This window comes from Megachile rotundata, chromosome 4 (assembly GCF_050947335.1).
Source record: "Megachile rotundata isolate GNS110a chromosome 4, iyMegRotu1, whole genome shotgun sequence".
NCBI classification, from domain to species: domain Eukaryota; kingdom Metazoa; phylum Arthropoda; class Insecta; order Hymenoptera; family Megachilidae; genus Megachile; species Megachile rotundata.
This window is the reverse complement of record NC_134986.1, coordinates 14,425,005-14,439,987: the sequence shown is the minus strand read 5'-3', so window position 1 is coordinate 14,439,987 and position 14,983 is coordinate 14,425,005. Positions and strand designations below refer to the sequence as shown.

At 31.6% G+C, this 14,983-nt stretch overlaps 1 protein-coding gene across 1 annotated transcript in view; it reads right to left on the bottom strand.

Moving 5' to 3' along the window:
- The window catches only part of LOC100879603 (peritrophin-1), a 21,831-nt gene extending 6,848 nt beyond the window's left edge, over nt 1-14,983 (bottom strand). The window contains exon 1 of the mRNA XM_012291173.2: nt 14,744-14,983. Coding sequence (XP_012146563.2) covers nt 14,744-14,795 — 52 coding nt within the window. The 5' untranslated portion in view covers nt 14,796-14,983. The remainder of the gene's footprint in view (nt 1-14,743) is intronic.

Here is a 14,983-nt window from a genome sequence, read left to right as displayed (position 1 = left end):
ACTGTGGGAATCTCGGGACGCGAGGTTCCGTGGAATTTATAATTCGATTTCGGGACGGTATGCAAGGTGCGTACGGAGGGATAAGAATATACGGTAAGATTCGTACGATTTGGTCGCTTTTTTTTTGGTAAGAATTTCCGGTTTTTTAACGCACATTTTTGCCAATTTTATTTCTTGACACGGGACATTTTTATGCAGGGGCAGTTTATAAACACTAATTTAGGAATTCAATTGGTCTTTTTTAAAAATGCAAGTACTTTAGTAAAATCTTGACTCCAATATCTTAACTCGTGAATTTAATTACGTGGTTCATTTATGCTTCATTTAAATTTTTTAAGTGAAACAATTTTTTTACTTGTACATTTTTTTATTCAGAAAGGATATTGCCTAAAAAAAATGGTAGGAGCTTTCCATAAACAAAAATTCATGTATTTTAACAAAAGTTAGAATACGTAAAATTAATTTACAATAATTAATTAATAAAATTAATTTACAATAGAAAATATTAAATAAAATTTATTTTGCAACATCTTGAATATGAAGAAATACAACTCTTTGCAAAGAAAAATCATTGTCAATATTACATTCTTGCAAATCTCATATTATTTTCAATTATCGCAATAAAAATACTAGCACAAAATTAACATCTCATTGCGTATCAATTTTTCCTCACTTTCAGTATTATATAAAAATTCAAACTACACATTATTAAAATGTAAAATATAATTTACAAGCGTAATTTGTCGATCTTCTAGAATTTTCCTGTTACATCGCAACACTTGCTTTCTACAGTCATTAGCAGATAGATAAAATATAATTATGCACCGCAGTTTATAACGTCGTCGTAATCTCTAGATCAAACATAAAATGCAGTAATGTGCATTATGCGTTGCAGAATGCAGTGCTCCGTGTGATACTTTCCCAGATGTAAATTATAAATGGAAAGGTGTTAATGTTCGTTATAAGCGTTCTGCGTAATCGTGTGAAAATTGCGATATAACCGGTGTGTATTATAATCGGCAAGAATATACGATTTATCAATGTCTATTTGTTCTCTTCGTTTAATTACGGTGTTGTAACAACTGTTTCCATTATTATGTTCAAAGTGCTTAAGAATAATTTTATTTGAAATTAAAAAATTTGACGTTAACAGTTGATTGGTTCGGGAATTTTTGAGGGTAGTTTCTTGGGGGAATTTGGAGAATTTTGGGATTTGAGGATTGTTGGAATTTAGGGTTGGAGGGATTTAATATTTGGAAAGGTAAAAATTTGGGGTATTTGATATTTACAAGGTTAGCAATTTGAGGAATTAGAAATTGGAGGATTAGGAATTTGGTATTTAGGGGAATTTAGAATTGGGGTAATTGGGAATTTGGGAATTTTGGAATTGGGGAGTTTGGGAATTCGAGAAGTTGGAAATTTGAGAATTTGGTGAGTTGGAAATTTGGGAGTTTGGGAATTTGGGAATTTTGGAATTGGGGAGTTTGGGAATTCGAGAAGTTGGAAATTTGAGAATTTAGGAATTTGGGAGTTGAGAATTTGGAGAGTTGGAAATTTGGGAGTTTGGGAATTTGGGAACTTTGGAATTGGGGAGTTTGGGAATTCGGGAAGTTGGAAATTTGAGAATTTGGGAATTTGGGAGTTGAGTATTTGGAGAGTTGGAAATTTGGGAGTTTGGGAATTTGGGAATTTTGGAATTGGGGAGTTTGGGAAATCGGGAAGTTGGAAATTTGAGAATTTGGGAATTTGGGAGTTGAGAATTTGGAGAGTTGGAAATTTGGGAATTTTGGAATTGGGGAGTTTGGGAATTCGAGAAGTTGGAAATTTGAGAATTTGGGAATTTGGGAGTTGAGAATTTGGAGAGTTGGAAATTTGGGAATTTTGGAATTGGGGAGTTTGGGAATTCGAAAAGTTGGAAATTTGAGAATTTGGGAATTTGGGAGTTGAGTATTTGGAGAGTTGGAAATTTGAGAGTTTGGGAATTTGGGAATTTTGGAATTGGGGAGTTTGGGAATTCGGGAAGTTGGAAATTTGAAAATTTGGGAATTTGGGAGTTGAGAATTTGGAGAGTTGGAAATTTGGGAGTTTGGGAATTGGGGAGTTGGAAATTTGGGAAATTTGGAATTGGAAAACGTGGAATTGGGAAATTTGGAATTGGGGAGTTGGGAATTGGGTAATTGAGAATTTGGCAAATTAGAAATTGAGGAAATTAATTATTTGAGAAATTGAGAATTATAGGTTTAGAAAGTCGGGGAATCTGATATTTCGAAGATTATAAATTTGGGAAATTAGAAATTGAGAGTTTAGAACTTTGAAGAGTTTCACATTTGGAAGATTCCGAATTTGATGAATTATGAATTTGTGAACTTGTCAAATTAGAATTAGTTTAAATTAAAAATTCGGAAAATTAGAAATTGTGGTAACAAGAGTTACATGAAAATCAAGTTAAAACCATTAAGCTTCAACAACGCAGTGTCTCAATCTCCCAGATTCATTTCAAGTAAATCTTAAAACCACGAAATCGTTTATACCACAGAATTATACGCAGCCGGTAATATCTCGTGTAATGGGCGTAATTCGGTCGCTGTTCTCTTAAAGACCAGGTAGAAAAGTAAATAGTAAAGTAAGGTGGGAAGGTAGCTCGTGGTGCGCTCCCAAGAGAGCACGCTACGGGCGCAAGTGAAAGTCCCTAGCCTTGACTTGCAACCTTCATGGTACCCCTTTCCTCCATGCTCCATAAAATGCGAGATTCGGTTCGTGACGTTGTATCTATCGTTCTCATCCTTCATCGCGATTACGAGGATCACGGTGAATAAAAATGGCTGCGACACTTGTTCGATTATTTTTTCGTATAAATATTACAAGGTACAATTAGGTAACTTTTCTTATTGGCAATTTATCATTGGTGATTTATGTTCACTTCTCGTGAAATTTATTTTTATCGTTACTGAACATTGATCCTAGTGGATTAATGACAGTGGAAAAATAAATGCTTGAGTTGCAAATTTATTTGTTCATAGCAAGGTATTAAATTTTATTCTGTATTTGCTTATTCTGTACTTTTTGGCATTTCAGTTATTGTACTATTTCTAGGGTGTTTATTTTTTTTAGTACTATTTCTACTACTACTACTTCTTTTAGAAGTAATATTACTTCTTTGATACTGTATTTTTTATTTCTTTGATACTACTTTGATACTACTTCTTTGATACTACTTTCCTGATACCACTTTTATCATACTACTATGATTTCACTTCTTTGATACTACTTTTCTGATACCACTTCTTTCATACTATTATGATTTTACTTCTTTGACACTTCATACGATGATTCTTACAATACTTCTTTAACACTTCGAGTATCTAATTTTTGCATAGGACTAGCTTATATTAGTGAAAGACTAAAGACCAAGAAAGTTATGCATTGCAAGTATAAACTGATTTAGTGTTCTAGAATGGTTACTAGTAGTGCATGAAATAATAGGAAAAACAGGAGTATCCGGTTTCACCCGCCTACCCGGTTCTACCCTACTTTCCCCTAGATATTCCTGTTATAACGTTTAGGGTACTTGCGGGTCTAGTCCTTCCGGTTGCAATTCAGGCTTTTTCATTGGGAGACATATTCATGTCACATTTCTTCTTTCCAATTTATTAGTGCATTGAAAGTTCACAAATTCCTAAATTTTAATTTGTAGATCTTTAAGTCCAAAGGTGGATTTATAAATATTTTTAGGTTCTCAAGTATTTAAATTTTCAAGATTGTACATTTGTGCATCTTCAACTTAAAAAATTTACAAATTGCATGATTCTTAAATGTCTACGTCTATATTCTTCCAAGTACATTTGTGTATTTTCAAAGATTGAAGTCCACAAAAGTTAAAAACGTTCCTAGATTAAATGGGAGTTCCTCTCCGCAGGAGAAACCAGACGTGAACAGACTGCATCTCGTTTAAATTAATTTACCACTTAAAAACTCGACCCTCGTAATCCGTGGATGACAGGAAGATTATCCTGTTTTACACCTTCCATGTATCCTTGACATTCAGGATTCTATTCTGGGTCCACCATCTTTCCTCGAAAACACGTTTAGCACGAAAGAAATCCACATTTTTCTTGCATTTAGTAAACAGATTCCAGTGTATCAGAAATTGATATCTTTTAATATCGTGTGACTAGTTTCATTTTAGAAAATATTACTGTCTTCTATTTTATTTGGTATGTTTGTTACAATGTCTTTTTATGTTTGCCTTACAGGGTGTATAATTTAAGACGAATATCTAAAATATTTTTACAGTTCGTTAAATGCAAGAAAAATGAATGAGGAGAAAATACATGAAGGATAATTGATTTGAAATTTTAATATTATTAGCGAATGTGTGTATTAAAATTAGAGAAGTTAATATTGGTTCTTTTTTCTGGTTTTAGAAATAATGATTTCTAACAGGTACATGTTATTCAGTTTATGAAGCATCGAGATTTTTCGTCGAGTAACGGGGAGATCGCATACCTGAGGAAAATCGAGCGCACGCCTCTGACTATCCCATACCTTTCAAAATGGATTGCTTTGCCGCCTTTCAGAAGTCTAGAATGCTCGATAGAATGCTGTTTCATGCGAACAGGCATTAATACAATACACACAAATGCGACGAACGTTTTCAGATTAATTCGCTCACTAGAAATATCCAAACCAACTATTCAATACTTGATTAATCTTATCAAACTTCGAAAATAAATTTTGGTACCTTAAGAAAAGGTAACAATCAATCAAATTTGCAAAAAAACACCATCAAATTTTGCATAATAAATTTTGCAAACAAATACCAATTTTATTTTACGAAATAATGTATGAAATTACATAAAAGCACAATAAGAATTTCACATAATATATCTAGATAATTATTAAACCTAATAGTATATAAATAGTTATATACTAGTTATATAAATATTAAACTTAATATCAAACACATAAGAATTTTTAACGCCGCGTCTGCACATGACATCGCTTTCCAGGCATTGAAATCACTGGAAGTCTGCTAATTTTGTAGGTGAACAGATCGTCGGTTAAACGGCTAAGTTATGCAACAGGGATTCCTATTAGTAGTGTCATGGCAGCAGGTTACTTTCCCTTCCTTTACGACTTCTAGCGAAGAAGTAAGTGCTTGTAGTCAATCAGCTTTTTGCGTTCAACAATAACTATCGAAGTTGACAATGTTTCGGCGGGAAACAATTATTTATACTTAAACCGCCAATCATTTAGGTTTTGTAAAACTAGTCATTCAGTTTTTGTAGCTCTAACAATTCAGTTTTTGTAGCACTAACAATTCAGTTTTTGTAGCACTAACAATTCAGTTTTTGTAAAACTAATCATTCTGTAAAACTAATCAAGCTTTGTAGATCTAATCATTTATATTTTGCAACCCCTTAATCATTTACGTTTTATAGACCGCACGTAGACAAAGTTTTTTATTAATTTCTTATTTTTGTGCTCGTCAAGTATGATTAGCTACTTGTTCGAGTGTCAGACAAGAAAATTTAACTATTGCATAAGTAGTATTTGTCAATAAAACTTGTTAAAAGGTTAAAACATACTGTCAGGAGATAATGGTTACGTCATTCAAGACATAACCTCAAAGTCTGCGATCAAACTGAGTTGTTCTGATACTTGAGTGACTGCCTCTGTTTAATAATTTTGTAGCTATTATTCGTAGTGATTTATTTACGGAAGTCTTCTCAAGTTCAAATGGTATTACAACAGAATATATCTTGCAATCTAGCAAGTCAGCTAATCAATAAACAAACTGTTATATATTAAACTGAACACTAATAGGTAACAAAAAATTGTTCACAAAAATTAGCAAAGTTGACTTTCCTAAAAAATTTCTTTTCTCACAGAAAATTTCTTTGAGAACCAACTACTTACATACATTAATAGTAACATTAATTAAAAAGGGAGAAAAATTTTGTATTCCCAATTTTTTCTTCCTAAAATAATTACAACATCATTCCAATAAAACACAACCTAAAATAAATTTTCATTCCAAAATAAAATAAAATAAATAAAAATTTTCATTCCAAAAATAAAATAAAATAAATAAAAAGTTTTCACTCTGAATCAACTTAGATCAGTATACAATAATTTTCAATTAAACCTTGCAAGAATTTTCCTCTAAAATTTTCTTTCTGTTAAGTTTGCATGCAATTGAATACAGTTAAGTGAAATTGTGGGATCTATTCATAGAAAATGGTATTTCTCAGTTGGAAAGTTAATTTCGCTTGGAATAATGGGCTATACAGAGGTAAAATTCGTCGAGCTTATGGTTCTCGAATCGATTTAGAGAATTTGTATAGACAAGTACGCAAATCGACCTTTCTCTCGGCTATCCCTGACGATGTAACTGCACATAGATGTTGCATGCATTCGTTTATGCATATCAGAGAAGTCATGCGTGACTAAACCTGTTTCCGTTTGATTATTATGGGACGACACTGTGCTTCACCGCGTATCTATTTTCTGACTTCGTTCACTTTCCAATGGAGAACGTCGTGTTTTAACTAATTTTTTATTTTTGGTATTTTTAAATTGGGTAAATGGGAATTTGATGAGTTGCAGAGTTGGGAAATTGGGGATGTGATGTGAGGGTTTAGGGAATTTAGGGATTTAGAGGATTTTTGGAATTTTGGAGATTTTGGGAATTTTGTGGATTTTGGGATTTTGGGAATTTTGGGATTTTGGGATTTTGGGAATTTTGGGATTTTGGGAATTTTGGGAATTTTGGGAATTTTGGGGATTTTGGGAGTTTTAGGAATTTTGGGAACTTCGGGAACTTTGGGAACTTTGGGATTTTGGGATTTTGGGATTTGGGGATTTGAAAAGTTGCAACTTTGAGAATTTGGGGGTTTGAGAAGTTGCAACTTTGAGAATTTGGGGATTTGAGAAGTTGCAACTATGAGAATTTGGGGGTTTGAGAAGTTGCAACTATGAGAATTTGGGGGTTTGAGAAGTTGCAACTATGAGAATTTGGGGGTTTGAGAAGTTGCAACTATGAGAATTTGGGGGTTTGAGAAGTTGCAACTTTGAGAATTTGGGGGTTTGAGAAGTTGCAACTTTGAGAATTTGGGGGTTTGAGAAGTTGCAACTTTGAGAATTTGGGGTATTTGAGAAGTTGCAACTTTGAGAATATAGGGATTTGAGAAGTTGCAAATTTGAGTATTTGGGATTTGAGAACTCGGGGGTTTACGAATTTAGGAATTTGAAAACTTAAGAATTCAGGGTTTAGGAACCTTATAAATTTATGAAGTGTTTGTAGAAATTTGAGGATCTAGAAAACCTCTGCATTTAAGGTTAGAATACCATATTTCACAATTTGCAAATTTAAAGAATTACAAGCTTGCAACCTTAAGTATTCAGCATTTACACACCTAAAGCCTCCCCAAAAGACTATCAAAGTTTGCATATAATATAATTCCCTAAAGTACCTGCTCATAAAAAACTTATAAAACGCAAAAACTGCAAATTCAGATCAACCTATCTCTCCCCTCTATGTTAATACTAAATAATTGAACCTATAAACGGTACAAGAAAAATGTAGTCTGACGTTTTAACGATCTGCTTCCTGAATGTGGAAATAATCAAACATCGACGGCCTTCCCTGGACCCGTAGAGAGTTGCAGGAACAGTTGCTATACAGAGAGCCCCACCTTTTCGCGTTCCTTCCGTAAAGTGCAACGTTCCACGTCAAAAGGCAACTCGTGTAATAAACTACACCGATCGGACACCGTTTGCTAGATATCCAACAACTTCCCTTTTCTTTATCTCTATCTAACCTTTTTTCCTTCTCACGACTTTGTCGGTTTGTACTTAATGGTAATTAAACGTCACCGTTTTTCTTTAATATCTTGTTAGAATTTCTCAAACGTTATTATTATAACAATTTCTGTGACAATCAGATTTTGTATGGACACTTTCAAATCGATTATTGTAACTTTCTTTCGTGGAAAAGAAGTTTTATTTTTGTGATATGGCGGATTTTATTTTGCTCTGAAATCTTGTTTCTTTTTTAGGAAGTTTTATAATAATTTTTGTGGTGTGGTGGATTTTATTTTGCTCTGAAGTCGTTTGATTTATCTTGTTTTTTTTTTTAGGAAGTTTTATAATAATTTTTGTGGTATGGTGGATTTTATTTTGCTCTGAAGTCCTTTGATTTATCTTGTTTCTTTTTTAGGAAGTTTTATAATAATTTTTGTGGTATGGTGGATTTTATTTTGCTCTGAAGTCGTTTGATTTGTCTTGTTTCTTTTTTAGGAAGTTTTATAATAATTTTTGTGGTATGGTGGATTTTATTTTGCTCTGAAGTCGTTTCATTTATCTTGTTTCTTTTTTAGGAAGTTTTATAATAATTTTTGTGGTATGGTGGATTTTATTTTGCTCTGAAGTCGTTTGATTTATCTTGTTCCTTTTTTAGGAAGTTTTATAATAATTTTTGTGGTATTGTACAGGTAGAGAATTTTCTTTTCTTTGTGTTCTTTTTTCGAATGATAATATCGGTTTTTCTCCGGAATCAGCGTTTCCGGTTCCACAGAGAGCCGGAAGCACCTCAAGGTTTCCAAAGGAAGTAGACCAGTTTCGCCAGCGAATTCCGGAGGAAGGAAAGCAACCGCGGAAACTGTCCAGTGAAAATAAATAAATAATTCGAAGATTACGTGGGACACCGGTTATCTTGCTAGCACGAAAATAATCTCTAATAAAACTGAACGCTACGATAGAAAGTGGAATCTCTTACGTAAAGCGTAGCTGCAGATCGAAGGAGATCGATGCATGGTATGTCTCGTGATTCAAGATGGAGAATCTCCGAAGATAGACTGCTCGATAGATAGTTGCTCGATTTAAGATTAAACGAGATATTGTCGAAGACTTTTATAGTACTGACATGTGTTTTCAGATAAATTTTATCTGAGTGTTCTTGCAAATAATTTATCGTTTGATGAATTAAAATGGAATGAAATAAAATCATATGAAATGTTTGATGAATTAAAATGAAGTGAAATAAAATCATATGAAATGTTTGATGAACTAAAATGGAATGAAATAAAATCAAATTAAATGTTCGATAAATTAAAATGAAATGAAATAAAATCATATGAAATGTTTGATGAACTAAAATGGAATGAAATAAAATCAAATTAAGTGTTCGATAAATTAAAATGAAATGAAATAAAATCATATGAAACGTTTCATAACTTAAAATGAAATAAAATTAAATTAAATTAAATGTTTGATAAATTAAAATGAAATGAAATAAAATCATATGAAACGTTTCATAACTTAAAATGAAATAAAATAAAATGAAATGTTTGATAAATTAAAATGAAGTGAAATAAAATCACATGAAATGTGTAATTAAATCATACATCGGTTACAACATTAAACATTGCTGTTAGAACAGCAAGTAGTCTTTTAGGATTGATAAATTAGAAGCGTAAGTTCTGATTTAATATTCTGATCTAAGTTCTAGTTTGAGATTCAGGTTCTATATTTAAAATTTATATCTTAAGATTGTATAATTTATATCAAACTATTATTTCTGAGTAATAAACAGTGAATGACAAAAATATTTGTGAAGTAACGATATATAATTAGAAACAAAGGAGAATAAATTATGATACTGGTATTTTAAAATAACAAACCAGTTTGGAAACCTTTTAGAATATCTTTCGCGTGGAGTCACTCACCATTTGCATTCTTTTGATTGTAGTCAATTCAATAAACATAGACATAAATACAGATTAAGATACACTTCAAAAATATTTTGAACAGTTCTTCTGATGATTAGAATATTTTTTATAAGTTCCTAAAGTTTCTATTATTAATTAATTTCTATTAACGTAGACTTAAATTACAGATTAAAATACGCTTCAAAAAATATTATGAAATATTTCTTCAGAAGATTAGAATATTTTTTATAAATTCCTATAATTTCTACTATAAATTAATTTCTTTAAAGAATTTGAAAGAATTTCAATCGATTTGAAGTTGTGTTTTAGTGATGCTGATTCGACGTCCGCCATTTTGGTGCGAAGTATCTAATTTTCTACGAAACTGAGAAAACAGTTCATCAGTTAGTCCGAATTGATTTCTCTGGTACTGTACGTGTGGAGCAGAGTGAAAGTATTGAAAAATCATGTAACAATTACTCCGTCAAACGAGGACCAAGTATTTATTTAGAAAGAATTACGAAACTTGAGGAAGTACTTTTACCTCACTCGTGTTTCGTAACTGAAGAGGCTAACCGGACAAGTGACATTTTGCGAATTGTGTTTAAAGTTGGTACAGAGTGTGTATCATGCAGTTTTTTTTACTGTGGCAATCTTTGGGGGAATTTTGAGATTTTGAGATTTGGGGATTTGGAGATTTTGGAGATTTGAAGGTTTGGTGATTTGGAGATTTGGGGATTTAAAGGTTTGGTGATTAGGGGTTTTGGGGACTTGAAGGTTTGGTGATTTGGAGATTTGGGGATTTGAAGGTTTGGTGATTTGGGGTTTTGGGGATTTGAAGGTTTGGTGATTTGGGGTTTTGTTAATTTGAAGGTTTGGCGATTAGGGGTTTTGGAGATTTGGAGGTTTGGTGATTAGGGAATTTAGGGATTTGAAGGTTTGGTGATTAGGGGTTTTGGGGATTTGAAGGTTTGGTGATTTGGGGATTTAGGGATTTGAAGGTTTGATGATTTGAAAATTTGGGGATTTAGTGATTGGTCAATTTGACAATTTGGGAATTTAAGGATTTTGTAATTTGAGAATTGGGGGATTTAGGAATTAGTCAATTTGAGAATTAGGGGATTTAGGAATTTTGTAACCTGAGAAATAGGGGATTTAGGGATTAGTCATCTAAGAATTTGGGGATTTCGGAATTTTATAATCTGAGAATTTAGGAAGGGGATGGAGGATTTAGGAGTTAGTCATATTGAAGGTTAGGGATTTGCAAAATAGGGGAAATTGGTTAGGTAATTTGAAAATTTGGAAATTTTTATACATGAAAATTTAATGAATTTGGGAATTTGTTAATTTGGAAATTTCAAGATTTCATGATTGCATCTTCGCAAATTAAAAAATTTGAAAATCCAAGAATCTGAATACGAGGTAGGTTAAAAATTCAAGCAACAGTAAATTCAGCAATTTTGACATTTTTTAAGCTTGAAAGCACAAATTCCAAAACTGGAAGCTTCAAAATATACAAGTCCATAAACAAGCAAATTTCTCATGAGAGAAGAAACATGCAAACTCTATAATTTTCAACTACATCACTTCTAAATCACATTAAACATCAAAATAAAAAGCATCATAAATAATTTATAACCGAATTCAATCCACATCATTTTGATTTATGACTGCCAGTTGAAATCGTGCCGAGTAAAAACTTTCTTCCCCGGAGACTATCGAAAAATCGATCAGCGAACTTACGGTCCGCGGATGCAAAATATGCGGAGGAGAACAAGAGAGAGAGAGAGAGAGAGAGTAATCTGTCCGTAGAGCTACTTTCATATTTTCACTCCCGAGACACGGGAGAAAGTTCTCGAGATGTGTGAAACACGGTGAATGGCCGTCATTGTTTAACGAACACGCGTGTAATAATTGTACGAAGTGGGGGCATTCTTTGAAGTTACGAACACCGTGTTAGACGATAATGGAGATTGTGTAACGAAAAAAAAGTAGACCGTGTATACGCGTCCATAGCGTGAGAAAGAAAAAAACTTAAGAACCATCGATCGCGATCGAACCTAAACGGCGATGTTCACCTAACAGATTATATCACTTCGTTTAATGGCTGTTATAGTTGTTGATGACCATTTTTATCATTGTTATGTACTGCCCTTTGGATATGAATTTTTTTGCAACAAAGATTTTATCAATTTTGTAAGACATTTTGTAAAATTTGATTTATAAAAATCTCTTTAGTGAAAGACAATTTTTAAATGTCTTAAAAAATAGCAATTTTTAAAATGTCTTTATAAATGACAATTTTTAAAATGTCTTAATAAGTTACAATTTTTAAAATGTCTTTATAAATGACAATTTTTAAAATGTCTTAATAAGTTATAATTTTTAAAATGTCTTAATCAGTTACAATTTTTAAAATGTCTTAATAAGTTAGAATTTTTAAAATGTCTTAATAAGTTAGAATTTTTAAAATGTCTTAATAAATTACAATTTTTAAAATGTCTTAATAAATTACAATTTTTAAAATGTCTTAATAAATAACAATTTTTAAAATTGTCTTAAAAAATTACAATTTTTAAAATGTCTTAATAAGTTAGAATTTTTAAAATGTTTTAATAAGTTACAATTTTAAAAATGTCTTAATAAATAACAATTTTTAAAATGTCTTAATAAATAACAATTTTTAAAATTGTCTTAAAAAATTACAATTTTTAAAATGTCTTAATCAGTTACAATTTTTAAAATGTCTTAATAAGTTACAATTTTTAAAATGTCTTAATAAATGACAATTTTTAAAATGTCTTAATAAGTTACAATTTTTAAAATGTCTTAGTAAGTTACAATTTTTAAAATGTCTTAATAAGTTACAATTTTTAAAATGTCTTAATCAGTTACAATTTTTAAAATGTCCTAATAAGTTACAATTTTTAAAATGTCTTAGTAAACTACAATTTTTAAAATGTCTTAATTAGTTACAATTTTTAAAATGTCTTAATAAGTTACAATTTTTAAAATGTCTTAATAAGTTACAATTTTTAAAATGTCTTAATCAGTTACAATTTTTAAAATGTCTTAGTAAGTTACAATTTTTAAAATGTCTTAATAAATAACAATTTTTAAAATGTCTTACGATGTCGATGGTATCTGTGCCACCGGTGAAATTATTTCGATCAAGTACGCTTAATATCTACGTTACACGCGAAGGTAACCGGCAGCCGATTTTACGGTTAATTAATTGCTGAAATTACCATCGATTTCACACGGGACACGACAGATCGCGAGTATTTATAATTGAAGCATCGCGAGAGCGTCGACGAGGAACGCAAACGCGAAAGTAGGCCGACGCGCACTTTTTTAGATCCAGCGGCTGCAAGAAATGCGCTCGTCTGATCACAGAAAGTCCGTTTTCACTTGCACTCGCGTCGCGTAAAACCGCCTTACCGATGCTCGTTTTTTCTTCATCCACTTAATTAACAGTAAAACTAGCGAACCGGTCAAATGATCGCTTTACTAGTTTCTTGTTTCGAGTTACAAAATTTATTGGTTTCTGTTTATTAAAATAAGGAACGTGTATTAATTTATTAGTTTACTTATTTGTTTTTTGGGTGTATTTTTTATTTGGAGGTTTGTGGTGATATTAATGTGTGTATTTATTGTTTACTTATTTATTTTTTAGTATATTTATATACTTATACATTATATTTTTTATTTCAATGTTTGTGTTCATCTTTTTGGAGACGATTTTTAAAGGTTAGGTTAGAAATGGTTAGAAAGCTGTTTTATATAACTATCTTATTTATTATTAAAGTTTAAAGTAAAGAAGCGAAGAATAAAGTTGAAAATTGATTAGTAAGAATTCAATAAGAAAGTTGTAAAAATATTGATATAAGAGAAATCGATGAAGTCCGCATATATGGCCGTCGGCTGTTGAATTTGAAAGTAAACATGTATGTATATGTCAGTGTTCGATTCACATAAATTTTGAACAATTTTATCATGGTTTTAGTACTTGATTATTTGCAATAATTAAATATTCAACTAATATTCAATGTTCAATTGCACTCAATCAAATATTCAAGTCTGTTTCATGAAATATTAGATGTTCCACTGTATTCAATTATACATCCAATGTTTAGTTACATTTAATTTAAAAGTTACTGAGTGTATGTAAAATAATTCATAAATCAAGTCAAGTATCTTCATACGTGTTTTATGTGACAAGTACTAATATGTACTTCTGTATCTAGCATATTATCTAGTAACTAAAGGAAGAAAAATTAAAGAAGACCTGATACGACATTAATACCATACTATTAGTCAGTGAGAAAGTTAATCATACTTCGTCAGGAATAATTATTTTTGAGGTTAGAAAGAGAAATGGTTCGATTCTTTACTTAATACTTTACTTATTTTGAATCGATAATTATTAAATAAAACTTGTTAACAATACATGAAAAAAAGTGATAAGAATCACATATGTAGTCATTGTTCGTTGAACTGAATATTAAACGTATGCAAACTTTTTAATATAAAATTACATACTTTTTGATGTTAAACATATTTGTATATAATATTGTCCTTGAAGAGATCAACGCATTATCACAGAAATCTAATAAATAACAAATATCAAGTGCATTATCAGAACACCTAAACTTCACTAAAAAAAAAATTACCTATTTCTCAGTATATCGAACAAGTAAACGTGCTCTCAAAAACTTTCATAACTATCTTATTTAACCCCCGAATCGAACACCTTCTACCGACCCACCAATACCAAAAATTAAAATCCTAAAAATCTCCAAAAATTACATTCCCCAAAAGAATAAAACTAAAAAGAAAATATTTCTCCGCACAAGAATGAAACACTAACGAACAAGCACACGCACAAGCCCAGCCAGTAAATCGTGATTTATACAGACAAGTAATTCGCGTCGGTCGAAGGCTTAATAAAACAAAATGGCAGTATAGGGTAGAATCGATCCTGAGTATACCTGGAAGAACGGGAAGAGGAAGAAGAGGAATAAAAGACTCACCGTGGGCAGCCAGGAACAGCAGAAGAATCGAGAGAACCTCGGAGGACACCATTTCTGACTTCTGTCCGGCACGGCCTTGAACAAGACCAATTCGATTCGATGGAATCTACTCGAATTTCAATCCGGCGGTTGGTACCATTCAAAGGAGGGTCTGATGCCAAGTGGTTGCTATGAGAACCGAAGAAGCTCGGCTGATGAGTTTTCGTGTCGAGACTGGTCACTGGGAGAGGCGTTTGGCTT